This window comes from Platalea leucorodia (genome assembly GCF_965183815.1).
Source record: "Platalea leucorodia genome assembly, chromosome: 4".
NCBI classification, from domain to species: domain Eukaryota; kingdom Metazoa; phylum Chordata; class Aves; order Pelecaniformes; family Threskiornithidae; genus Platalea; species Platalea leucorodia.
In genome coordinates, this window is record NC_138826.1 from 28,523,894 (window position 1) to 28,550,682 (window position 26,789).

General features: G+C 40.2%; 1 protein-coding gene across 2 annotated transcripts; it reads left to right on the forward strand.

The window, feature by feature from the left end:
• The first annotated feature begins 219 nt into the window (after nt 1–219).
• ANXA11 (annexin A11) lies at nt 220–26,715 on the forward strand. Of its 2 annotated transcripts, none has more exons than XM_082309392.1 (15): nt 220–338; nt 12,114–12,174; nt 13,355–13,467; nt 14,845–15,222; nt 15,756–15,843; nt 16,260–16,354; nt 16,807–16,920; nt 18,068–18,158; nt 18,279–18,358; nt 18,504–18,560; nt 19,478–19,571; nt 20,330–20,425; nt 23,087–23,145; nt 23,762–23,884; nt 25,965–26,715. In XM_082309392.1, exons 2-15 carry the CDS (start codon nt 12,123–12,125, stop codon nt 26,022–26,024), a joined length of 1,500 nt encoding a protein of 499 aa, XP_082165518.1. In that variant the 5' UTR covers nt 220–338; nt 12,114–12,122; the 3' UTR covers nt 26,025–26,715. The 2 variants fall into 2 exon arrangements, with proteins under 2 accessions (XP_082165518.1, XP_082165519.1); XM_082309393.1 differs by lacking the exon at nt 220–338 and adding an exon at nt 1,042–1,146.
• The last annotated feature ends 74 nt before the right edge of the window (nt 26,716–26,789 follow it).

Sequence of the window (26,789 nt, forward strand, 5' to 3'; positions counted from 1 at the left end):
TCACCGAGGAAGGCCGCCTCCCTCTCGGCCACGGCGCCGGGCCCGAGCCGCGGCGGCGCTTCCCCGCCGGCCGGGGCAGCCTCCGCAGCGGGCGGGGCGGGGCGGCCCGGGCCGGTCCCCGCCGGAGCCCTCACGTTTCCCACCGCCCGGGCTCGGCCGCCGTTTCCCCGCTCCCCGCCCCCCCTCGCACGGAGGCCGGCGGCGGGGCGGGCGGGCGGAAGGAGCCGCGGCCGCAGCGGCTCCTCCTCCTGCCGTTGCCGCCGCCCCCCGCCACCGCCTCGCCGAGCCACCGAGCCGTCAGGAGGGGCGGCGGCCGCGGCGGCTCCTGAGGACCCGCGGTAGGAGCGACCCCCGCGGCGGGACGGGACGGGCCGGGACGGGGGGAGAGGGGCGAGTGCCGCCCCGTGCCGCGGGGCTGCTGCCGGGCCGGTGTCCCCGGGGCGACGGGGGAACTCGCGTCCTCCTGGACGGGGCAGCAGGAGCGAGGGACAGAGCGGCCCGGCGGCCCGGTGACAGGCGGCGGCCCGGGGGCTGGTGCAGGGGAGGTCGGGGCCCGCAGCAGCTCGGCGGTTCGTAGAAAGCTGCTCTTGTTTTTTAGGCAAATGAGGTGGTTTCAGAGGAAAATGAGTGTTTTGCTCTTGCAGTTCGGCACTTTGCCCGTGCCCTCAGCTTGTCCTGAACTTCTGGTTTTGATGTGTATGGTTAACAAGAGAAAGAAGCCTAAGACGGTAGTCTTGTCAGAGCCGTTACACAACGCTTTTTTTTACCAAACATCCCTTTCTGCAAGCTGCCTGTAACATACTTTACTTTTTCTTACACTACATGTACTTAAAGTGTCTTAAAACAGAAACTCTTACACTGTTGCTGTACTGTGTGTAAGACAGGAAGCGACATAAATGTCTCAATATTCAGAAAAGCAGAGTTCTGCCCTGTCCCCGACCTGTTTCTGGCAAAGAGAGGCTGAGCAGTGGGGAGTGTCTTCTTGGGACGTTTTTTCCTCGTTTATCAGATTAATGGTAGTTCCTGGAAGCCTCTTCCTGATAAGGAGGAAGAGTTGAGGGAGAAATCTTCTGAAGGGAGCGTCGGAAGCATGGAAAGCAGCTCAGGCAAAAACGGGGGCAGAAGCATTGGGGCAGAACGACTGAGGTGAGGGTGTGGGGAGAAAACAGGCTGACAAGGGGGAAAAGTGCTGGTGTGATGTGTTTTGATGAAGGAGCTAATAAGTAGGTTTTTATGCATCTAAAAGCCTGGCTGCTGTAGGAGGTGGGGGGTTCATTCCCTGACACCCCCCCAGCACACAGGATTTTCTGTTGAGTGAGTCAGTGCTCTACTGGAGCACGTACAGCAGCGTCAGAAACGGTACAAAACCAGTGCTAGTGTATGGCTGCTGTAAAGCTTGAGCGTATGAATGCTTTCCCCACAGCTTGGCTATTTCTATAATTTCCTGTTTTTAGAGCTGCTGTAAGAGTCACGCGGACCACTCTCCTCCCACTGATGCAGCAGATTAACTTGCACTGGGCATTGCTTCCAGTTTTGCTTGTGGCCCAGTCTCTGCTGCATTTCTGCTGAATTTTTTATTCCTGAAAGTGCCTCCGTAGCTACTCTTGTGACTCCTTCCCCCATCCCCCTTCCGAAAGCACCATATATAATACAGTGTACCATATATAATACAGATTCAGCAAGGTTTTGAAGGACCTAATGATTTTACGTCCATGCCAACAATGACACTTATGTACCTTTCCCTTACCTGACCTCAGTATGAGGTTAGGAGCCAAAACATCTCTGTGAATCTGGACTAAGAATTTCTGGAGTAGTCATCACACTCATTCATATGCTGTGTTGCTTCTTTAGCTTGTTCTCTGTAGTCCCCAGAAGTTTTGTATTGTCAGGCTGGGAATTCTGTGAAATGTCAAAAGTCGCTAAAAGGTACAACAAAACCATAGTGGGATAGAGCTATTTTATGGAGGTATTTATGTAGGAAATACAGTATATTAAAGACAAAACATTGTAAAGACTGTAGTGTTAGATAACAACTTAAAACACGCAATCAGATCTACTACAGAAAGTCAAGCCGAGAATTCTGTCTGGTTTGAAGGCTACAGGAGATGCTGTTTCCTAGACCTCGAGCAAGTTTCAGAAGATAGAGAGCATCCAGGGTGGCTGTTCAATAACATTGCATATATCAGTGCTAAGGTAGAGCCTGTCTTAGTTCTGTGGTAGTGATCTAGGGATTAAAAAAGGAAGCTATAGTTAAAGCAGAGATGTAATCAAAAAGAGCAGGTGGTTTAATGGTGACTACAGAAATAGCAGGGCCTTTCAACAAATTGAAAGTTTCCTTTATTTTTAGCCAAGGCTCTGTGTAATCATCCATAGAAACTTCTCTGTCAGCTTTAAATTGCGATTAGAGGCTTCCCTTGAATTAGGTATGCAACTGAGTAACAGTACCAATGTAATTTTTTTGTTTATTTCATACATTTATGTCTGCCACCTTGAAACATAGGTTTCTTATTGGATATATTTTAAAATTGTATTATATAAACTATTGGAAATAAGGATGGAAACTTGTCAGCTGTATGTAGTGACTTCTGTTTTGGGTTGCTTTTAAAGAAGATAGCAAAAGCCTTTTTCAAAAAAAAAGAAAAAGAAAAGGCTGTATGTTTACGCTCCTGTGAGCAACACTTTCACCTATTTGAAACTTGAGTTGTCATGCACCGAAGCTGAGGTGGTCCCTTTGCTTTTGCTGTTGCCAGTTTATTTGTAAGCCGGTGTGTTTAGTGTAAACGCTGAATTTCCTTCAGGCAGTTCCCCAAGCTGGGAAGAATGTAATGCAGTACCGCAAGTGGTAGATGAGTAAGCCAAAGGGCAGCAGTAAGTATTTACAGTATATTACTTCTGCTGTTGCTCCATGTTTGTTCCAGATTTTATCGGAGCTCACTACGAAATCTTGATAGGAGGTTAGATCCTGGCTGGGGCAGGCCTGGAGTCAGTTATGGGTTAGAGTGGGGACTTGCTGGTGTCCTTCTAAGAGACAATTTTATTACATGCTTGTGATGACCAGGCAGCCAATCCTGCCTACGCTTAGCAGCTGTTTTTTTGTGTGTATGTGTGAAATTGTATCCATGCTATTCAGCTGTCACAGATGCTGTGTATGTACCAGTGTTAATCATTAGAGTGTAGGAACTTAGACTGAATAGGCTTCATGTGACTTTTTTTTAAAAACAAACAGAACCCCACACAGCCCCGCTACCTGGCTGTTCCCTGTACCGTGCAGAGTGTCACTGTGCTGTCCGATCGGTAGCAATATTCTTTTCTAAGATATACAAAGAAATGGAAAGAAGTCCTTTCCAGACATTACTTCCTCTTTTTCCTTATGTGTTGTCTGTTTGAGAGAGAAGATACTGTCTTACTTGGTAACAGGGAAGGTTAAAAGCTTCCCCCCACCCCCTACAAAGTAGGTGGGTTTTTTGGGGGGGCATTGGGAAAGTGTCACCAATGGGTCTCTCTGTTCTAGCTTTAGCTGAGCTATTGTCTTGAGGAAGCACTGGACTTCATAGTTTCCTTCCTTCTTTGGAGCCTTTAATTACTATTCATTTCATCATTAGGAGAGGTGGGCCTCTGATTCAGGCTTTTGGATCCCAGCTTCTGGCAGGCTTAAGAACTGTCAACCAAATTAATCCCATATTAAAGATCCAGATGAGTTTTAAATCTTCGCAAGGCCTCTGTTTGTGCTAAACCTTGCTATAGCCATTCAGTCAATATGCATGTGAGGCGATACTCGCTGTGATTAATTTATGCATCTAATTCACATTCCCAAAGACCTCTCGTTTGGGTAAAAAAGCATGTTAAGTTTCTAACGTTGGCCTAGCAAGTTGCTCTAAATTAGGTGCTTAAGTTGCCTAAAGCAGACAGGGTGAATATCCCTGTTATTATTGCTAGAGAGAACAACTTTAAGTTTGGAAAATTGCACTTATCTATAGTCTAAATAACTGGTTATTGGCTGCACTTGACAGTGCTTTGAAAATACTCAGTTTTCCATTAGCTAGGAGAATAAATGTATTTTACAAATGTTAGGATTTAGAGGGGGAACAATACTTCTTTTTCAGTAATAAGCTTTAAGGACTAAAGTTTGCTGATCCCACAAGCAGAGTACATTTGAAGGCCATAGTCTTGCTTTCTTTTAACTTTGCTTATTTATGGTTGTTATGAAATACCTGGTTCTCTCATTTACTATACTAAATTGTTTCTTTCTTGAACAAGTCAATTCCTGTAAAGAAGTAATTGATCAGATGAAAATCAGTATTTCTTTATAGTCAGGAATGAACAAAGCAAGTCCATTTGCTCACAGAGAAGTAGTAACTCCTAGTGTTCCTGGACAGCTGTGTGTCTAAGCACTTCACTGTCTGGAAAGTATGAAAGCCATCACCTTTAAGAAAAAGTTAACTCATTTGCAAGCTCATATTTACCTGGTTTTCAGCTGGGGAGTCCCAAGGCTGTCAGACTGGTGCAGAGCACAGACATTTTGTGCACAGCGTAGGGTATGTCCATGCAGCTTTGAACTAAGGTTCCGTGCAGGTCCCGTAAGTGTGCCTTTCTTCGGGGAGTTGTCACTTGAACAGCTTGGTGTTATTTGGCTTCTTCTGCAGCCTGAACGCCATGAATGTAGGAAGTACTGGCAGAGGAGCTAATGGAAAAGTTTTTTGTCTGCCTTTTGTTCCTGTTGCCTCGCGGGGCTGGGGAACGCTGGAGCCCTTCCCTTTTGCAGCGGGGCCACTCCCTGGCTCTGCGATTTGGGCTTGGGCACCGAAGCTAATTACAAATCAGTGGTGTGAAATGAACAATTAGGTATTTTTCTAGTAACTGTTTTAGAGTGCTGAACGTTATGCTATTGCTTTAGTTCTGTAGGATTTCCCACGCAGAGTGTACTTTGTGAACAAAATGGGGTAATTGGTATTTACCTATTCTGACTTGCACTGCTGATGTAAAAATTTGTTCTTGTATGGTAGAGCTTGAAATAGATCAGTATAAATCCCTGAAGCATTCGTCAGTTGAGAACATAATTCGGAGTATTTATAGCATGACTATTTTTTGCAACAAATTATTTTATATGATAAGTTACGAGTTTGAAATAGAACAACCTCGTTCTATTATTTCCTCAAACATCTCATAAACTTGTTTTGGTATTATTTCTTGCTTGTTGTGTTGTTAGGAAAGCGTCTTTATCTGTGTTGTCATATATGTTTTGACTGTCTGTATTGTAAATACTCCAAAGAGAACATTGCAAGAGTATGCTACAAAAGGAAACACTTGGATCAGGGCAGAGTAGGAAGCCAAAGTGAAGCTCGCCTCCTGGAATTAACTCATATTTTTGCTGCACGTGGATCTCGAGAGTCCATGCGGCTCAATTAAGTTCTTTGGGTTTTGTTGCCTTGAGTATATAGGGACTGATATGTAAACCCAAAGAGGCCTGTGATCTTCCCAGAAAAGTCGCAGATGCTGGCTGAAACTGTATGCTGGGGGAATAAACATTTAGCTACGTAAGCAAAATCTTTACAACGATGAAATGATGCCACTGAGTGGTAACGTTATACTACCCTTTTCTCTCTCCCCTGTTGTCTGCTGTTTGGACCCCTAAGACAAAGGTCCATAAAACCAAGCACAGAAGTATGTTTCTTTCTGTTCAGCCACTTGCCATCTCTGTGGTTCAGTGCTGGTGACTGGTGTTACACTGCCATCTCCAGCAGACCTGGTTCTGCTGGCAGCTAGAATGTGAGGTTGGGCTACTTGCCCTTTCAAATTTTGACCCTCTGTGAAGGATGTGGATCTTGAGTTGTCAAGATGATGTACCAGTGAGAGCAGAGTACGCTCAAGCTGGGACGAGCCTGTCTCGTGAGGAGACAAGGGGGCTGGTTTATTGGAGCTTTTGTTCCCTGTTTGCTCCTGTGGAGCGGCAGATGCTGGTTATTGTGACTAGGTGTTTAAAGAACTTTGTCATGAAGTGGCTGAGCTGCCTGTTACATCAGAATTATCCTTTGCAGGCTTCTGAGGTCTTAGTTGAATGTGGTGTCATTTTTGTTTTGTTTTCTCACTAGCCAATAAAAGTAAGCAATAAAAGGTACTAGTTGTAGGTCAGAGTGAGTCATCTGGGAAATTCCTTGTGGACTAGATGATCTCAGAGGTCCCTTCTAACCTAAGTTATTCTATGAAATACAAAGTTTGTACTGTTGCAGGTACCGTCAAAGCAGTTGTTTCACTATCTTGGAGAATCTTATTTTGGTCATATCTTCTCCTGCATTTCTGTGTTGCGTGGAGTGTTTCTAACACTGTTCAAATTACTCTTTGAGTAGCGTTTAACAGTATAAAATATTTGAAGTGAGTTAATCTTATATGTAATTTAAATTATGAGCAGTGGTTTTAAAACTTCTCATTGCTAGAGGTTTGAGAATTGCAGTGCAAATATTTGCACTTTTTTTCTAGGATCTATGACACAATCACCCCATGTTAGCATCTTCTGCAGTGATAGGGCTGTAATGTCATGGTTTATGCTTCTGTCACTGAAAATTATCTGTTACATGAATGTTCTTATTTAACATTTTTACGGCTCGGTTGTGGCTTCCCTTTCAGCTGTTCTTTGCTGGACGTAGCATCTCTCTTCTGCTCTACCTTACTTTGACTAACACTCGTCAGTGCTACCTTTCTGATGCTCCCCTGCCCCGCGCTTACCCCAGCAGATCAAAAAATGCCTGATTATCTTCCAATAAAGTATTTCTGTAATAACGGTGATGATGATGATATTGAATTAGAAGGATCATCAAAACTGGCAGTGCTCCGGACTCATAATAGTAGCAAGAAGTTCAAATGGATAGTTTTAAAAAGCTCCCTTATTTGAATTTGGTTCTGTTTCACCCTCTATTTAGAGCTGTGGGTTGGTTTTGTGTTTTGTTTTGTTTTGTTTTTTTTTTAAGGAAACATCTTTTTGTAGAATATGGATGATGTGTTAGTACTCTTTAAATATACATTTTTGAATTAAGACCGGTAAAGGTTCCTTAAAGGCGAACTATGAGTGATAAGTTCTGTGTAAAAGAGGTTTCCTGAGTTTTGGCTGGCATGAACTCAGTTACATTAAGTCCTGTTGGAAGGGGAATCCGTTCTACTAAATTATTTTTTTCATAGTGAAAGGAGTGCTAGGCAGGGAGTCACATACACGGAAGACTTAATGGAAAACCAAATTGCAGGGCTTTTTATCTGTCAGGATGAAGAATATTACACATGGTACAGGAGAGAACAGCCTCTGTGCTACAGTGCTTAAGTCAAAGATAAATCTTGCTCGGGCTGGTAAAGTAGCAGTTAGCTAGTATGATGCTGACTGTGGCTTGTCCTTGTCTTGCAAAAGCACAGTGGTGGATGCCTCAGTTCACCTCTGATGAAAATCCACAGCATATTATAAGGTGATAAATTCTGTTCTGCTGATTTCATAATCAGGGATCAGTCTCAGAGCAGGTTCTGTAATTTATAGCCTTAGGCAGCCCTTTGTGCTACATCCTGGTAATTAACCTGGAGGAGGAGTGAAGGCCAAGGGTTTAACTTTACTTAGTGTTCCCTGGGAAACAGGCGTAATTAAACAAATTATTTTGAACAAATATAGGTCATAATCTTTTCATCCTTTTTTGACCTCAAATTATTGGACCTTGGTGTAGCTGGAGCCTGAACAGCAGACACTAAAAAAAGTCCAGGAATGGGTGTGGATGCAGTTGCTTAGGTTATTGCTATTGCACCTTGAAACAGAAGTTTTCTGGCAGCCTTAAAATTTTATTCTTTACATCTTCCATCATTGTGTAATTTGTATTTTTGTTATAAATATCTCCAGTTATAGTCCTTTCCTGCTGTGCTGTGGCTTAGAGGAGCATATTTTCAAGATTCCTATTGAAAGTTTATCACAGATTTAAACTCTTATGAACAGGTCTGTTCCCTCTTAAGCTTTGCCAAAGCAGCAGGAAAATGCTCAAGAGCCTGGGCGGTTCATGGCTTGCGATGTGAAGCGAGATAGTGATGTCCACTGCGAGAGTAAAACCTCAGGTCTTTATTTAGAGTTTTCAGGTGGACCTCAAGGGTGAACACTGGGAACGGGGTGAGGACCTTAACAGTATTTGTTCTGTATTTTCTTTAAGGCACTCCCTCTTTCCGTGTGTGGTTGGTTTGCTTGGATTTTTTTTCTTCCTCTTACGCACTACTTCTTTCATGGCTGAGCAAACACAGACCTTGCTGTTCCTGAATCCTCCCACAGAGTATTTGTATAGCAGGGTGGACTTCTGCATCTTCTGTTCCCTGGCCTATGTCACCACTTTGTTGTCAGCAGGCAAGTGCTGCTCATCACTAACAATTTCAGTAAATGCTGTGGATGTAGCAGAAGAAATGTGGTAAGATGGGCTTAGAAGATGAAATGGAGACAAGGTTGTGGGAATAGTTTGCTAAGTTAGAGGAATGACCAACAGAGACGCAATGAAGTATGGAAAAGGTGGTGATCAGGGAAGTTTTTGAATGTGAGAAGTCGGTGTGTTTGTGGATCTAGTTTGCCTGGAGTCAAACCAGTGTGGGAAAATTTCCCCTTGGAAAAGTCCTGGATAAATGCAGTGTTCGAAAGAAGCAAGTGGAACATTTTTATATATATATAGTAACATTTTTTTCAGATTGCTAATGAAGTTAGCCATTATTTCTCAACCTCAGCTTTAATTGCCAAAAGGCTCTTTTAATTTTTTTTTTTTTTTTCAATTTGAAAGGAGCTTTCTACATGGGATTAAAAGCAAGCAAACAACCCTGCTAAGAAAAACAACGCCTATCCCATTGCTGCCCGCCCTGTACCACAAAAAAAACCCACAAGCCTTTTTTCCTTAAATTTGTACCTAAAGTGTTATTGAAAAGGCGTCTTATCATTTTTTTGGAGTGTCCTGTCATTATTGTATTTACATGTGAAGCTAAAAATAAATAAATTTTAAAAAAATAATTATAGTTGCACATGAAATAAGAAAATTCATTTCAACGCTGTAATAATTTGTATATCAAAAATGTACACATTGACTAATAAGCATTATGCATACTAAGAATCTGGGTTGTGTGGGTTTTTGTTTGGGTTTTTTTGAGTGACTTGAGTAATAGTTGTTCTTTTTTATTCTAGTTCCATGGCTATGTTTTATTATGTAAAGCCAATTACTGATATAATGAGGCTCTGAAGTGCCAGGCTGCCCTTCTGGATTTTTTTTTTTTTTTTTTTTTCCTTCCTCTGGCCCCTCTCGCCTCCCCTGCACCCGTACCTGCCTGGGGGCAGCAGTGGAGCGGTGCTGGCAGCGCGGGCAGCGCAGGCAGCGGGCTGTGTGGCTCCCCTGCTGCCGCGAACGCCATCCCAACGTGTGGCTGGGGCCTGGCAGCTCCCTCCAGCAATCCAGCATGCCTGTGTGCAGGCTGTTAGGAGCGTGGCGAAGTGCCAGGAGGGAGGAAGCTGCCTGCTCTTTTTCCAGCAGAGGAGGAGAATGTGTTTTGTTTTCAGCTTTAATCAAAAATATTGAATTTTTGCTTTTTGGCCTCATGATCTTGGGGTCTTAACAGTCCTTGTATGGGTAACAGCAGGCATTGCCTCCAGCAGTTGATTCCCTTGGGACAGCAATATCTTGCAAGTACTCTTTGGATGGGTTTTATAACCTGAATTTGCATCTACTTTAATAAAGTGTTCGGCTTTATCAAGTTCTGTAAAGCTGCAGTGAAGTGTGGTGGCATTTTGAAGATGTTCAGGCTGGAACATTGTCTCTCTAGAGCATTGAAAAGACCCCACACAGCTGCTGCCATGCCTTTATGCTCTTTATTTAGCATCAGTGAATATTCAAAAGTAAAAATCCATTATTTTTCTGAACTGCAGAGATGACCGTGAGAGACCTTTTTCCAAGATTTAGCTTCTAGCATTAAAAAGGGACACAGATACGAACAAAATCTTAACGTAGGATATGCATTGGGCACGCCTGGAAAAATAAACTCGATCTCCCTGATGACTGCTGCGTGTGGAGTTTGTGCTCCCTTGTGTATATTGCACAGTAATTGTATGCCAGATTTGGTGCTGTGGGTCTTATGCACTGTGTTTGCCTATGAAATGAAAAATTGCATAAAGCTTAGTCGTGTAGAGAAGTGCTTGTATAACCAAAAGCTTGTTGTATTTTCGGCTGTAGCAGCCTTGATAGTTAACTTATTCCAAAACTCCTAGATAGCACTGCAGTGAAAGATCTCATTGGAAACCAAGACTGAAGGGAATGTGGGAAAAACATTTACCATGCTATGGAGAGCCTCTTGTAAGCATCTGACACAATGTAAAAACTTCTGTAAGCCTTTACCCTTCAGATGTAATCTGGTTGTGAAGGGTGTTGTGTTAGCTAATCTATAGTCTGTTCTTACAATTGAATATGAGGAATTGGGCCATGGTGGTTGTGGGTGGCTTTGACTTCCCTGGACGTTTCTTGAGGTTTAAACCTAGCCATTTGTGATTGACAGTTTACAGATTTAAAGCCTGATTCTGTAAAATGTCACCAAGTTTCCCAGCTGTGCATCCTGCTTGGTTTCCTCATGTGGAGCTGGGTGAATTGTTAACTCCGTTACACCCATCAGAAGAGAAAAAGGGGGATAATGGTTATACCCCTGCTGACCCCACCTCACGCTTCTGTCCGTAGAGGGGATGGAGAATGAACAAATGGCACAAATGGGAGGCCAGTACTTAAATTTGCATGCACAGAAATAATGTTTTTCCGGTTAAAGGCATCCATTATAGATTTACTGGTAAACAGGTTTTTTCTAATGCTGAGAAACTGCGTTCACTTATTTGTTGAGTCTGTTAGATACTTTACACACTGGAGTAGGGGTAAGGTAAGGTTATAACTTTGTCTGCTCTGTTCATTGTAATTTCTGCTAGTTCATTTCTCTCTAAATTTAAATGAGTACATGCAGCATGAAGTCCAAACAGTTGTTAAATAAATTGAAGATTTCCTAATTGTATTTTCCTTTAAAAAAAGAAAAATGTTTTTCCATTCCACTGTTGCTGTGCAAAAGAGCCATGCAAACCAGAAAGGGGAGTTAACATGATTATGCAAAACAAAAACAATCCCAGAAAACCAGCACCCCACCCCCCCAACCCAAACCAAACCCGAAACAAAACTCCACAGCTGAAATCCAAAATAGGGCAAAGCAAGTCAGATACAAAAGGCAGTGTTTTAGGGGAAAGAGGGGAAAGAAAGGAAAGGGATACTGTTTGCACAGCAGTTTAAAAATAGACTGGGAATTGTCACTAAAAATAACCTTGAAAAAGATGTTTTCTTTATCTGGAACAAGCTCCTTGGGTTACTTTTACCATTCTTCCTGATAGTTGTTCTGTTTAAAATAAGGCTTTCTGTATTCTGGAAAATCGTTTTTGTTTTGTCCTTTATTTAGCTGTCCTTCCTTTTTGACCTCCACTTCTGTTTTGGACAGCTAATGACTTTGTGCACTTCTGTGCCGACAGAGGCACTATCAACTTTGAGAGATCCAATTTATTCTAGTGATCTTATCCTTTCAGTAAGCCCTTCATATCTTATGGCAATGCTGTAAACATGAAGTGTATCCCTTACGCTTCTTACTCTGACCTTGCACTTTTGCAGACATTTGCATTTAAATACCTTCTAGCACTTCTCATACAATTACTCACTTGAAGACATGGCTTATTTGTCAGATTATTTTCTACTCCTGATTAATAAGACTGTCCTGTATAGGTTGCAAACTTTTGGAGGCTTTAATAGTGCAATAAAGTAAACATTTTCAAGTAATACATCCTTAACAACATAATAGACAAAGTGAGCAGTAAGCAATAACGGAAACGCATAAGAAAAATAGTCTAAGGAGTGACTCTAGAACTGCATAGCTATCTGAACATGTTTATTGGTCCAGCAAAAGGAAACGGGAAGAGGTTTCCCAGGGAAAAGCCTGTGCAACTTGTGCAGTTTATGTCTAAATTTAGGTAACTGGCTACTGCAAACATGTTGCCTGTTAATTTTATGTGGTATAATTAGTGAAGCATTACAGAAAATAACTGTATCACACATATTTTTCAGATCTTTGCAATGAGTTACCCTGGCTATCCCCCAGCAGGTGGATATCCACCAGCAGCCCCAGGTAAGTTGTTTAGATGAAGTAAACATTAAATGGCAGCGGTGGTCCTATCTGGAATGGAAAGGTGGCATGGATGAAGAACAAGACTGCAGAAGGTTTTCTTGACTCACTGGAGCTTTTTGTGCTCTCTTATTAAGTCCTATGTTATCTTGGCTGGGGATTCTGATTTATAGAGTATGGGTGCTCTACCATGTGCTCATATGAGGTCCATTTTCATTCATCTGAAATGAAGTGCACAGCACTGGGAGATGGTCATAATTTGACCAAAATCAATAAATGTCAAGGAACAGTGTCTTGTCAGTACTGAGTCTTGAAGGCAGCTGGTGAGAAAAATGAGTACAGGGAGAAATCAGTCATGCAATTTAAAACCATATCCCTCAAAAAATTAGGGTTTTAATTATGACATTACCCCTAATTCTCTGTTCTTAGGGAGATGGTTGTGTATGGAAGGGAGAGGGCTGTTAAAAAGCATATCGATTACAATAATATAAAGCTGATGAAATATGTAACTACTGCTTGGTATCAGGGTCAACTTTGTAGTTGTTGGTAATAAACTTTATAGTTGTTAGTACTGTTGGTAGAAAGAAAGAACTGGAGTCATATGGGTATGGTGAAATGTGTAGTTAGGCAAGCTAACTCGGGAAGGGGAAGCAGTGTACAGTGAGAAGCCAAACTAGCCTGGGATGATAAATCCTATTTCTCAGCAGAAATATTCTGGATTAGCTAGACTGCTAGGCAGACAAGACTGCACTGCTGTGTGCAGCCAAGTTTTGTGACTTGGAAAGTTGTGAATGTACTGTGTCATGTAGACATCTCTCAAATTAGCAGGAATTAATAATATCTTCCTACTGGAATACCCAGACAACTATGTAGTTTAAGAGAAACTACTCTCTAGTCAAAATATGGTGCTTAGAGTATTAACTCTTGAGTGTTAACCTTCAAATATGTTCAGAGTTGTTTTAAATGAGAACTTAAAGATTCAACAATAACTAACATGATTAGAAATATCCAGTGAGGCTTCCCTTTATATCATAGTTGCACTGCTACCCTGCACCTCTTTAGTTGATTTTTCTTCTCCCAAACTGCTGGTGTTGAACAGACATTACATGAGAAATGTAAGAAGTAAGGAATAAGTTTAAAAAGGTGTAGTTTCTTGTTTCAGGACAGCTGTGTTTGATTTCAGGTAGCAGTCCTTGGGGTGGTGCTGCCTATCCACCTTCAAATCCACCTCCAATTGGTCTAGAAAATGTGGCTGGCTACGCCAGTCAGTTCAATCCCAACTACATGGCTGGAATGGTGAGTTTGCTTTCAATTAATGTGTTTTACTGTGACTTCCTTAAGTGCAAAGATGTGCCTCTGGCATTGCCACTGAGAAGTTTATCACTTGAGTTCTGTGCCTTTATGTCTAGTCTGTGTAGGTGTTGAGCATTCAATATCATCTATTGAAGAAAATGGTTACTGCAACAAATTCCTTATTTTAGGAATGCAGACCACTAGTTAAATGTTTATTTAAGAACCTAACTTCAAAAGTCATGGACATAAAAGTAATATAACTTGGCTTTTGCTGTGCAGTGGAATAGAGGAACAGACTATTAACACTGAGTATCCACTGTTAATATATTCATATTGGCAAACACAGTCCAGATTTTGTCTATTACCTGGATTTTGGCCAGTCTGAATATGGAACAAGGCTGTGCAATTTGAGGTACCAATGACTCATCCCTGAAAAGAATATGGGATCAGTTGTCTCTTACAAGCACTGATGTTTGACAGATGGCAGTAAAAACCTTTTACATTGATCGAAGAAAATGCAGATGTTTCCAGTGTGGCTTTCGGGGGGTTTTTTGGCATAGAGTAGAAGCGAGTGACACTTCTGACAACTTAGTCTTCAGAAATCTGTTATGCTGCCTAACGAAGGACAGTTTGTAGGAAGACATTTGCATTATAGATGCCTTTCTGAGGCAACAATTAAATGAAGTGATTTGGCAGCCAGCAGTCAAAATGAGCAACAAACGATCTCGGGTGCACATAGCAATATCCACAGCACCTAGCTTCTGAGAAGACTGCAATCATCAAATGTCAGTGCCTCTGTAGAAGAGGGCCCGAGTGTGTCACATGGGAAGATGATATTGCAGGTGGAGTGGAGTATCTTTGTGGCAGTTTCTGGAGATGTCTTTCCAAAAGGAACTCTTGCCAGTTGTAAACTACTAATGCATCTCGTGCATCACAAAACAGCCAGAGGTTGCTCGTAGTAAATCCCTGCACTCAGATGATGCTGTGGTCATGTAAGGCAGCCATGGACAGAGAAGGGCTAAGCATAGTTTTGTGTTGCTGGGGTTAATTGGTGTAAGTTTTTAGAATAAGAGGTGTGTGGCTATTGGCACTCTTCTATGTGACTGGTGTAATGCTGGATGCAGCAGCAGGTATGTGTCTGTTGGTGCTGCTTCTTTGTGTATGGCAGCTGATGATTACAGTAAAGCAAGAGTCAACTGAATACAGGGTTTTTCTCCATCTTGCTTCCTAGTAAGACATGATTATTGCAAAGTTCTTTTGCAGATGCAGAACTACCTGTCTGTGTTGGTGGGGAGGGAGGTTGTATTGTATTAAGCTTATTGTTGAACCTCAACCATTTGTACATCTTCCCGTCTCTTGCTTTATTGGCTGTCATTGCAGGCATCCAACCTGGCAGGGACCTTTGGAGGGACAAATGTACCACAAGGCATATATCCTTCAACACCTGGGGGTTATCCCCCAGTCCCTCCAGGTGGCTTTGGGCAACCTCCATCAGGACAACAGCCCTCTTATGGAGGGTATCCTCCACCTGGAGGAAATCCACCATCAGGAATGCCAGCTTACCCAGGATACCCAGGTGGCGCTGTGCCAGGCCAGCCCACACCACCGCCTGGTCAGCAGCCTATGGGCTATCCAGGACAACCACCAGCAACTTACCCAGGGCAGCAGCCCATGCCAAATTATCCACCAGGCCCAGCTGTGACTCCTTCTATGCCCTCTTACCCAGGAACCACAGGACCTACGATCTCTCCTGTAACAGTAAGAGCATTCAGTGCTTTTGTTTTGAGATGTGACCATGTATACGTTTCTCTACATTTCCTTTGTGTATATAAGTATAAACTGACCCTAAAATTGAAAAGAAAGTCATGAAAAGAAGTTTGACTAGAGAGAGAGATGGATTCTTTCCAAATACAATCAATATAGGATCATATGACTTGAAACAAATGCTGTTTTACCACCTTATCCAAGAAGAAAGATATGACACGAATTCAAATTTAATGAAGTTTGCCTTTCCTAACTTAACAAAGTATTGCCAGTTGTATATACAGTTTCATCAAACCTTAATTAATTGGACAGCAGATGTAATATCAGTGAACCTTCTTGACCTTGCATTTTCTCATAATTTGAGTATAGAAATGAGCAAATTATTTAAGGCAGGGGTTTTTTTGAGTTTTCTCTGTTACTTTTCTAACAAAAAGAAAATTGATAACAGTGGTCATCTTTCCTAAGTAGTAAAACACAGTCCTTTACTGGTTAACACTAATATGCAACTCAACTTGGTCTGATTTTAGCATGGAAACCGAGGCACGATCACTGATGCACCGGGATTTGACCCTCTGAAGGATGCAGAAGTCTTAAGGAAGGCCATGAAGGGATTCGGTGAGCAGTCTGTGGGTTTACATTTCAGTTAAAAGTAGAATTGCAGCTCTGATTCAGCACTGATCTTTCTCCATTGTTACATGTGTACTGAGCGGGCTAGTTCACATGTGGTTGTCCTTGGTTACCAGAAGAATTATTGGAAGTTCATGTAGGCATAAACAATGTGATGAGTTTGGTATTTTGTTTTGTTGGGGTTTTTTGGTTTTGTTTTTTTTTTTTTTTTTTTGTAATCTTACTGTATTTGTGATTGGGAGGAGGGCTTTGAAAGTCTGTGGTTGTACACAAGAGGAGATACTGTAGATGAATTAAAGGCATACATGTTGGTGGGGTTTAGAAGAGAGAGGATAAAATGGAAACAGAGAGCTGACTCCTCACATGATGTGCATGCTCATTCTGTGGTGTCTGTGCATGTATAGGAACCGATGAGCAGGCTATTATCGATTGTCTTGGAAGTCGTTCAAACAAGCAACGGCAGCAGATCATCCTGTCCTTCAAAACAGCTTATGGAAAGGTAAATACATAATGAGAACAGAAGGAAGAAGAAATAAGAGACTACATTCCTTCACTGGAAGTCAGAAGACTTAGTGTTTGGAAAAAATGATGGGAAGTTGCTTAAGGGAAAGATGGTTCACAAGTCATAGCCTGCTTAGGGTTCTGCTTTTACCCATTCTTTTTCATGCAGACTTTTTCATGCAGTGTTTCAGATGAAACATATAAAGCAGTTTCTCTGCTAAATGGTTACTTTGACTCTTTGGTCTGTGCAGTCTATTTAATTGGACCTTAATTACCTAGATATACGTGTTACATTATGCTGGTTTTAGTGTTAAGTGGAATAGCTTCACTTTGAAGATGTATTATTGATACTTACGCATAAAGAATTCTAATTAAACTCCACAATTTTGGTGCTTACATTTGTCAATTTTGGTCTTTATGCATTTTTTCCTTGTTTTTACTTCTCATTAGGATTTGATCAAGGATCTCAAGTCTGAGCTATCAGGTAACTTTGAGAGGACAATCTTAGCAATGATGAAGACACCTGTCATGTTTGATGCTTATGAAATCAAGGAAGCTATAAAGGTTTGTGTAGGAGATACAAATTTATAAGATAGAGGAAATATTTGAGCTGGTAAAATTTTTGGTAGTCATTTAAAAGCTTGAACTTATATTCCCTCCTCTCCATCCACATATTCAACCCACTGTTTGACTGATCTGTACCTCGTTTCTTGGAGGTATATGATAGTAAAATTGAGAAATGTTATTCCCATAGGCTAAAGGTAAAGACTATTTAACAGGTTTGTGTTATAACAAAAATATATTGATAAATAAATACACAAAAAAGGCAGAAACTGAATTCTAAGAGTCTCTGCAGTTCATTTATTACATAGTCTTGAGTGAGCCACTGAGGCAGCTCTCTTCTAAGCCAGCTACTGCATGGGGCGCCTTTGTTTCTGGGTTTTTGCTTTGAGCTGTGGTGGAACTGATGATGAAACCGCTCAACTTTAGAGTTACCAGTGACTTTATGCTCAGTGCTCAAGAATAGTTCAGAAAATTAGGTTCATAAAGATTTTGAGCAGGGTGTACCTTTTTTGTCTTTTCACCCACCTCAAAGGGGTATTTTCCTAGCCCATACTGCACCTTTTCTAAAATATTATGGAAGTGTCGTGTACTTTCTCTTCAAAGCAGTCAGACTATTTTATAAACATTTAGGTTTTAAAAATAAAATCAGGTCAAACATTTGTGTATCAAGACAACGTTTAAATGAAGGTGAAATAAATATTTCCGTTACCGAGTGAGTGTGTATATTTATGTGTTCTTTGGCTGCAATTTTAAAGTAGCTAGGAGGATGAAATAATATTAGTGGTATTGTAATTGCAACTGCTATCTATTAGTTAGTGAAAGCTACCAATTAGAATTAACAAATTCATCTTTAATGGTAGAAAAAATTGATTCTTAAAATGCCTAGAATCTGGTGTGAAGGATGACATTTTAAAATAAAAATTTGTTTTCATAATTATTTTAATTATCTGTTCGATTCATATCTTTAATACATATCTGTGTCTTGGAAACATGTTATAAGCATTTAAACTACTTGCTTTGACTTCTCCTATAACAAGATTATGTTCTGAATTGTGTTTTGTTGTATAAACTTATTACATTTCTTTTACACTAGGTTGTAGAAGATGAGAATCTGAAGAGTGTGTTTTCTCCTTATGCTTTGTTTTAGGGCGTTGGCACAGATGAAAATTGTCTCATTGAAATCTTAGCTTCTCGCAGTAATGAGCATATTCAGGAACTCAACAGGGTCTATAAAGCAGGTTAGATTTGTTACAGTTCCATCAAAATTTTCTTCCTTTTCTTCCTTAATCACTGACTGACAATATGAATTTAGGAAGTGAGCAGGGGTATATGATGATTCATGACTGTCTCTCTTCCAGAATTTAAGAAAACTCTGGAGGAAGCAATAAAAAGTGACACGTCTGGGCACTTTCAGAGGCTTTTAATTTCACTTTCTCAGGTACTTGCATGCCAGGCTTTTGGAGTTTCAGTTTGTGTGTGTGTGTTTTGTAGGTTGTGGGGTTTGGGGTTTTTTTTTTCTTTCTTAAAAAAAAAAAAAAAAAAAAGCCCACCAGTAACACTTTTGTATCTTTAAATTCTTTCAGGGAAACAGAGACGAAAGTACAACTGTTGACATGTCTCTTGTCCAAAAAGATGTGCAGGTCAGTAGAAATCCGTCGTCATTTCTAAGTATAGTCAACTAAATACACTGAAATTTGACTGTGGTTTCTGCTTACTCTTAGTTTTGTACACCTTGTGACTTCTCCTGATGTACTGCTTATGTTTCAGAGAATGGAAGTGATATGAAAAGCCCTGACAGAGCATTAGAGCCATGTAGCTCCATTACAGAGATGAATGAAGCTCTTGGGGTCCAATAGAGTCCATAGGGTTTTTTATCTCTCATTTTGTCACCTCTCTGGCTTTTCCAGGCGTTGCATGACTCCGTTGTGCTGCTTATTAAGGTAGTGGTCTAAAGAGATTTGAGATGATATGTGTGTGGATGAAATTTTAATCTATTCAACACCTGCATTAGCCTTTGCCTGTTATTTAAGGAGCTCTGGATTTTTGCAGCAAATAAGGCAGTTGGACCTAGTAACTCTTGCCCTATTACTTTTTTGTGTGTTCCATTTCACCACATAACAAAGAGAAAACCCTGGATTGTTTCAGCACGCTACTGTCATATAAATAGCAATGTAATTAGCTTTCTACATAGTATGCCTTAGACAAAAGATGAGAACATCCTAGAACATACCTTGAGGCGTAGAAAAAAAGCTAGACGTAAGCCCTCTTAGGAAGAACAGTCTTCAGGTACCTTTTAAACAATTTTCCCCCCTTTAGTAATCTGGAGCTCTTGTGTTTGAGCTTATGCATCAGTAAGCTAGGAAGACTGCAAGCATAGCATATTGTAAGAAGGTTAGAACTAGTTGCTCTTTATTGTTTGCTCCTGTTTTCCAGCAGTACGTAGACTAAGAAATAAGTATAAAAGGAGGAGAGGCTGTAAAGAAGCAGATCTGTAACTCAGCTTTTCAGCCTGACTGCTTTTCTGAGCAATGAAGTATGAATTCCTTTCTGTGTTTAGGAGCTATATGCAGCTGGAGAGAACCGTCTAGGAACTGATGAGTCCAAATTTAATGCCATTCTGTGCGCAAGAAGCAGGGCCCACCTCAGAGCAGGTAATGGTGTCCTCTACATGAACAGTAACTTGATTCTGTTGTATGTAATGATAAAAATGTCCAATGCCTCTCTGTGCCTGAATTTCCCCCATCTGTAAAATGAGTGTAATGATACCTCAATGAAAAGCAGGGTGAATTCTGCTGAGGGAAAGGATACACAAGAGCTGCACATTATGATCATCTTTCTTAAATATCAGAGCAGGTAGAGATCATACTTGTTCAAATGTTTCTGTGATAAAAGAACTGCACAACTAGAATCGTGCATGCTTGTGAGTGCACGAGACACTTGCAATCCTTCCCTTCCCCTTTTACTTGGTGGTGATTGTGTGTTACATCAGCCTATAGTGGTGGAAATGTTTTAGTTAACTACATAGAACTTCTGAAATGTGCTACATATTGTGGCACTTATATGGAGAGGAAAGGGACGGGAGGGGTGTGAGAACCTGAATGTTTTCTTCTTAATTTTATTGACATGCAAAGCTTTCCTAGAAGAATTTTCACTATTTCCCTTAGAGTGGTTTCTTGGTCTAGCCCTTTAAAAATAAGGACAGAACTAGACAAGCTAGAAGGAGCATGATGACATGTAAATGGAACAATATGGTTGATAACATAGCATTAGTCTTTGAGATGTTAAAACTTGCGTAACTATACTGTAGTATCAAGTTGAGAAGTGCAATTGAAATGAAGCCATCCAGCATGCACCGGTGCCACCTCTTTTTGTGAGGCTGACTCCCGAAATCTTTCTCTTCCATTAACAGTCTTCAGCGAGTACCAGAGGATGTGTAACCGGGACATTGAAAAAAGCATATGTCGTGAAATGTCTGGAGACCTGGAAAAGGGCATGCTGGCAGTAGGTATGTGTCGTCTTAGGCGAGTTCATTCCTGGTATTCCACTACAGCTGGCTGAGATGGTGGCATCTGTGACTCCAGCTAAGGACGTTGTTCTTAGTTAATAATTCCAGTTTTCTGCTTTTTATGTTGAGCTTTCTGTGAAGTCACTTGTGGTTAGTAAAGCAGGGCACTTAACTCACCTCAAAATGACAGATGAAGCTTTTGCTTCAAGCAGCTGCAGAATTTAAATTTCACGTGTTAAAGTGGGGAGAGAATTATTAATTGTATTTGGCATTGTTTTAAGAAGTGATGAGAACTTGTACCAACCGCTCAGTCAGTGAGAATGGAATATTTGAGACAGCTTTGGAAATCAAGCAAAATATAGGCATTAACCGCGTAATTAGTTACCTCTACCTCTTTTTAGTAGAAAGAAAACTTAAATTTGATTGCAAATGTGTTATTTTTTCCACATTTCCTGTGGTTACAGCTTTGTTAAATCTTTGTTTTTAAGTGCCTCCAGTACTTCTGAAGAGTAAAGGCTTTTACCTCAAGTCTACTATTGTCCCTTGGGAGGTAGTCACTAGTTTCCATGAGGTTGGGACAAGGCCTCAAGTTGTTGTGCAGCAGTTTTATTTGGAATGTTTTATTCTGGCTAAAATTGTGGACCTCTTTCTCTCTCGTCTTTTGTCTCTTGTCTCTCAAACAAGACTGCTTCTTTACATCTCCATTTCTTTTTCTGTTTATTACTGTAGTATCTAGAGCTGCTGCTTTAAAAGTATTGTTCTTTGAATATGGTAGTGACTAGAAAAAAAAACCCAAACACATAAAAAACAAAACCAAACCTCCAACTGAAATAAATAGGAAAAATGTACTTTGCATCACTTGGAAACAAGATGGGAGAGGACATTTATCTCAACTGCAACAGATTTTTTTCGCGGAAGTTTTGAACAAAATCTCGCAAAATGGGAATCAATTTTAAAAGCCTCATTTTTTTTCACTCCTGTCTTGTGCATATGTGAACTATGTAACTATTGTTCTTAGTCTCCTTGGCCAAGGTGTCACTCTAGTGGCCTTTTAATGACCCAAACTGGGTCCAGCTCTGTTGGTGTGATACATTTGCAAACCTTTTCCAGAATTCAGAATTTGTCACATCAAAAAGTATTGTTAGAAAACCAAACTTAGGGAAAAGAAATATTTCCCAGTGTTTGTAGAAAAAGGTCGCCTTGGTAAAGAAACTGTACTGTCAGAGTTTGGAAGTCCTTTCAGTTCATGGAGCTTTGCAGTCACTTGAGAGGTCTCCATGTAGATACAGATTCAGAATTGGGACTGTAGCTTGAAAATAAAGTCAAGAGCCTTTTGAGCAAGAATTGTCTTTAATATTCACTGAGTAACTCCTTTATTGAATAGACTTTGTTGGGTTTTTTGTTGGTTTTTGGTTTTTTTTATTTATATGTATATATATGTACATACACACATATATATCTATATCGATGATAGCATCATTTGTTCTGTGATCCTTATTTTCAGGAAAGAAAGGTTTTCTAATTGAAAATATTTAATTTTGCTTTCTTTAAAGCTTTCTGGATTGTACAACTGGTAACTTACAATAACATCTTCAAACATCTTAAAGTGCAAATGTGTTGTTTTAGCTAAATACAGTGATAAAGAAACATGCATTTCATTTGTCATTCATTTTTGAATTGTATTATACATATCATTGAAAATTGTGTGTGGTGAACTGCTATCTCTCATCTACATTTTCCTATTCAGAAAAGTAGTTTTTCCTATATAGAACGTGTGTTGCTGTGAAATACGTATTTAGGTTTACCCCTTTTGTTCTGTATTGATTTCATGTGATTGCTTTTGATACCTTTTTGTGCTATAAAATGTAAGTCAGGTGTGGTTTGTTTTCTGTGTAGTTCACCATAGATTGCATGATTTATACTTGTAACCAACATAGGATCAATATATAGATTTTAATTCTGATGAGCGATGAAGGATTCTTTTATTATCCTCATTACCATGACAGTAATTTGATTTAGATTTTGCTCTTTAAGATTTCTAATGAATTGCGCCAATTAAATATAAAGTCCAGTCATTAGTAAATAAGCATGTCAAGACTTTTTCAGGAGGCCTGGTGAACTTTGTGGCTAAAAAAAAAAGTGTAACTAACTTTAAGGGTGAGGTTTCTATCATAGGTGGCTTCCCAACTTGTCTTAGGGCAGGACTTGAATTCGTCATACCTTGCAGATGCATGGCCTAAAAATTCTTAAATTAGGAAAAAGCCAGGAGCACCATAGTTGTGCACATAACACATAACACATAACTCTGTTCCTTCAAGCCTTTTGCTCTCTCCCCATCCCCTTCTCTTTTCCCTTCATTAGCAAGAATCTGGTCATAAGACTTTAAAGATTAATTGTGGCTGCTTCACGCTGGATGGTTTCTAGTGATGGAAAAGTATGCTTTGAGCCATGAAGTGTAGTACATTCTTTAACTTTATTGCAGCTACTGTTCAAAATAAAAATAATTTCAGTGACTAACTGAAGCAGTGGAAGCTGCATTGTATCGAGTGTATGTTTATGTAAAATTAAAGCATGTGACTACCTAGGGTAAGCTCAAAAAATGACTGTGATTTCTGATTGAAGAGTAATACGTGATTTCTGTAATACTGTTTCTTTTTGCAGTTAAGTGCCTCAAGAACACGCCGGCATTTTTTGCAGAGAGACTACAGAAGGCTATGAAGGTAGGTGCCTATGACAAGATATGTAAACTTATAGTGTGTTTTTGGGGTATGTTTGGTTGGTTTTTTTAAGTGCTTGTACAGCTCAGTGGAATGAATTGTTCAGCTGAAGGTATTACATTTTTCAGTGGGCAGATGACTACCAAGATGTAATCATTATTATGAAAGGCTGGAAAAGTCTAGCTAATTTGATCCACTTAACAGAGAGATGCATACAACCATACCTTAAATAAAGAAAGTCTTCACTTGGTAAAACACAAATATGCTTAAGACTCATTGAAATCGTTATCTTTTAAGTAGGGAGGTCTAGCTGAAATAAATAAATAGGCCATTAAACTCGCCAAACTTTCCTGACCCCCTGTCCCTCTGACAACCCCCCCCCCTTTTTTTTCCTAACTGTTCTTGTGCAGGGAAATGACTGTTAGTGTCCTACCAGTAAATTTAATTTATTAAAGCATGATAGGCCAAATTCTGTTCAAGCTTATTGAAGTCAATGAGGTTATGCTAGTAAACGGCCATTTGTGAGGTGATGATTTATTTATTTATTTTTACTAGTGCTGTATCATCCAGCATTTCCACACGTTATGCATACATTATATTGTTGTTTTGTTTGTTTCAGGGAGCGGGAACAAAAGACAGAACTCTGATTCGCATCATGGTATCACGCAGCGAGGTTGACCTGCTGGACATACGTGCAGAATACAAGCGGATGTATGGCAGATCCCTCTACACAGATATCACTGTAAGGCTTGGAGATTTTATCTTCCCTGCCGCGACATCCTTTCTGCTAGTAGAACATGAATCCTTACACTGAATAGCTATTAAGTGCACTGAGTGTAGCTGGCTGTATTTGGCTTGCTGCATTTGACAGGAGAGTGGAGGCTGAAGTGCCAGAGAGCAGGCAGCACTTGCTTTTGTGTGAGGGCTAGATGAGCTAGAGATGGGAAGGAAGCCGACAGACAAGGAAGGAAAGGGAAATTGGTCCAGAGGGGTTTCAGAGACCTGGTTTTAAGTGGTCTTTGTCCCAATCTCTGTATATGATCTTGCAGAAACCACTTAGTCCTCCAACAGAATGATGATGGTGCTCTACCTCATGTGTGCATTAAAAGAGTGTAAAGCTCCTAATATGCTTTTAAAAGATTGCCTCCTCTTTCTCTTGAAAGTATAAGATTTTGGAAATAGATTAAACTTCAGATTCTTTAGCAGCTGATCCACCCCACTACTGCTATTAACAGCTGTAGCGACAGTCAGGAGGATGCCTGACCCACAGGGAGGGTAATAAGAGCTGGAGGAGAGTGAGTGGTGCCATTTTCATTTACCTTGTAATGAAGGCACCAAATCTGTTAAGCCCCTATTTATTCCTTCTGCTGTTGACACTGAGGGGCTGCAACTTGGTGGTGTTTGGAAGGAATCCTGCAAAGATAGTGTGCGCCAAAAAGTCTTTATGTGAGTCTTCTGCCAGCAACTGTATGGTCTTTCTGCCCATGCACCACAGAGGATCACCTAGCAGAAGCTTTTTCCAAGTGTGTAACTCTGGAGTGAAGATGTGTTGCTTCTTGCTTCTTCTACCGTAGTTACCTGCCCTGTAACCACCAATGTGTGCGTAAAAACCAGTGAGACATTGGTGGAAAAGCTGTAAGCTGTATGTCTCTCTCTTCCCTCCCTGCCCCCCCCGCCCCTTCTCTTTTGATCTGGCATTAAAATAATTTTACCATTCAGAAACAGGAACAGGCCATACCCATTTAATAGGCTGAACTTATTCAAAACTTGCTTTCAGTAAATATGGGGCATGCATGTGTACAGTTACGTGTATGTAAACTCTACTTCTTACTTCTGTAAAAGTAGAGCCAAAAACATTCTTGGAAAGAAAGTTATTAATTCTTCTATCTCTCTCTCTCTTTTTTTTTTTTTTTTTTTTTTTTTGTATGTGGACAGCAGTTCTTTCCTTTCAGCGCATATGTAAACAGGAATGTCTTATATTTTATGGATTATGATTTACACATGCACAGGATTTATCCTGATCTTTGAAGTGTCTCTTTGTCCCTACTGTAATAATTTTGATCTGGACAAAACAGTTTTCAGTCATACCTGAAGATGAAGGATAAGATAAATGCACTAGCTGAAACTGTTCTGTGAAAAGGATTGGCAAGCCTTATCAACCAAAACTAGTTAATGGCCAGCTCCCAGGGAACACTTTTTACTCATAAGACCACCAGGCAAAACTCCGCTAGCAGGGCCTTTTGTGATTAATTGCATGTTTGTGTGTGCATCCATACTGACTTTCACTGCCCGCAACATGAAACATTAAAGATGTTCTCTAATTGTGGAAAAGATCTTTTGATATCAGGGCATTGTTTTTAATGTTTGAACATAATAAAGAGTAAACTTCCCTTGCTGTCCCTGGAAGAGTATCCACATTGACTGCAAGGAAAAGGACTTCTGTATTAATTTTTTCCATATTTTCATACCTTTTGTTGGAAGACAGATTTTCAGTGAGATTTTTGTATTGAACTATTCCCAGGTAAGTAGTCGAACCTGTACACCAAATTCAGTTGCTAAAGAAATATATTCTCTATGGACACTTTTGGTTCCAGTTATGGAAGAAGCAGGTTTTACTGTGTACTTGTATTAGAGTGATTTCTAATTAGCAGGCAAAGTTTAATTTTTTTTTTTTTTTTTTTTAAAGAGGTTAACACCTGCTTTCTTTCAGCCCTGGCTTAATCTCTTTTGGTCATTAATGTCGTGTTTAGAATGCTTGCACTTCTTTTTCCTCTATTTCAAAGCACAAGTCTTCAACTTTCTTTTTCTGGGTTTCCTTCCAGGGTGATACTTCAGGAGACTACCGGAAAATCCTACTCAAGTTGTGTGGTGGAAATGACTAAATGGAGCATTGAGTTTTTCTTAAAAAAGCTGCTATTTTCATGTTTTTGCTTTAAAAAGCTTCTTTTTTCCTCCAAAAGTAAATATGTAATGACCTGTTTCTCCTAAAGCAATTACATTTTAAAAGATAATATTGCATATATCTTCTCTTCAGTTCAAAAATAGTAGGTAATAAATGCCAAAAAACCCCATAAGTATCAAGCTTATGTGCCATCTGCTCAGGATTCTGTATAGTACTCTCAGCAATCCATGAATGATAGGTCATTGTTTCTTTTCTGCTTATATTATGCTGAAAGAATATGTTTGTTTCATGGAACAAAAATCACAGTTGTATGATTTAAGGTTTTATTTTGTATAAGCATTATGTGCCATTTTAATGCAAGTTTTATATATATTGTATGCAGAGTTGCTTTCATGCTAGCCTCCTCCCTGATATGTGGAGAGAACAGCCTTGAGTTTTTGTGCCTAGTTAAGACAGTTTCAAAGAAGTTTTGTCAAGTTCTGTTTTCTTTCCTTGATTGTTTTTAAGGAAGATGTGTTCCACATTTCATTCTCACTAGGGCAACTGCTACAAGGCAGTAGTAATGTTGACAGTAGTAAAGATTCTATGGTTCAAGTTTTAAGGTTTTGGATTGTGCCTTAAATATATGTATGTAAGAAGAGATTATGAAATTAAAGCCGTCTATCTTCTAACTCTTTGCAGACTATGCTTTTTGGTGTTCATGTTGATTTACGTGTGAGTGATGACTCAGTTTGTATAACTTAGT

Coding starts and splice junctions, on each gene's coding strand:
- ANXA11 (XM_082309392.1), top strand. CDS start 12,123: ATGAGTTACCCTGGCTATCCCCCAGCAGGTGGATATCCACCAGCAGCC. Junction 16,921..18,067: donor AAATCAAGGAAGCTATAAAG/GTTTGTGTAGGA, acceptor GCTTTGTTTTAG/GGCGTTGGCACAGATGAAAA. Junction 18,359..18,503: donor TTTTAATTTCACTTTCTCAG/GTACTTGCATGC, acceptor AAATTCTTTCAG/GGAAACAGAGACGAAAGTAC.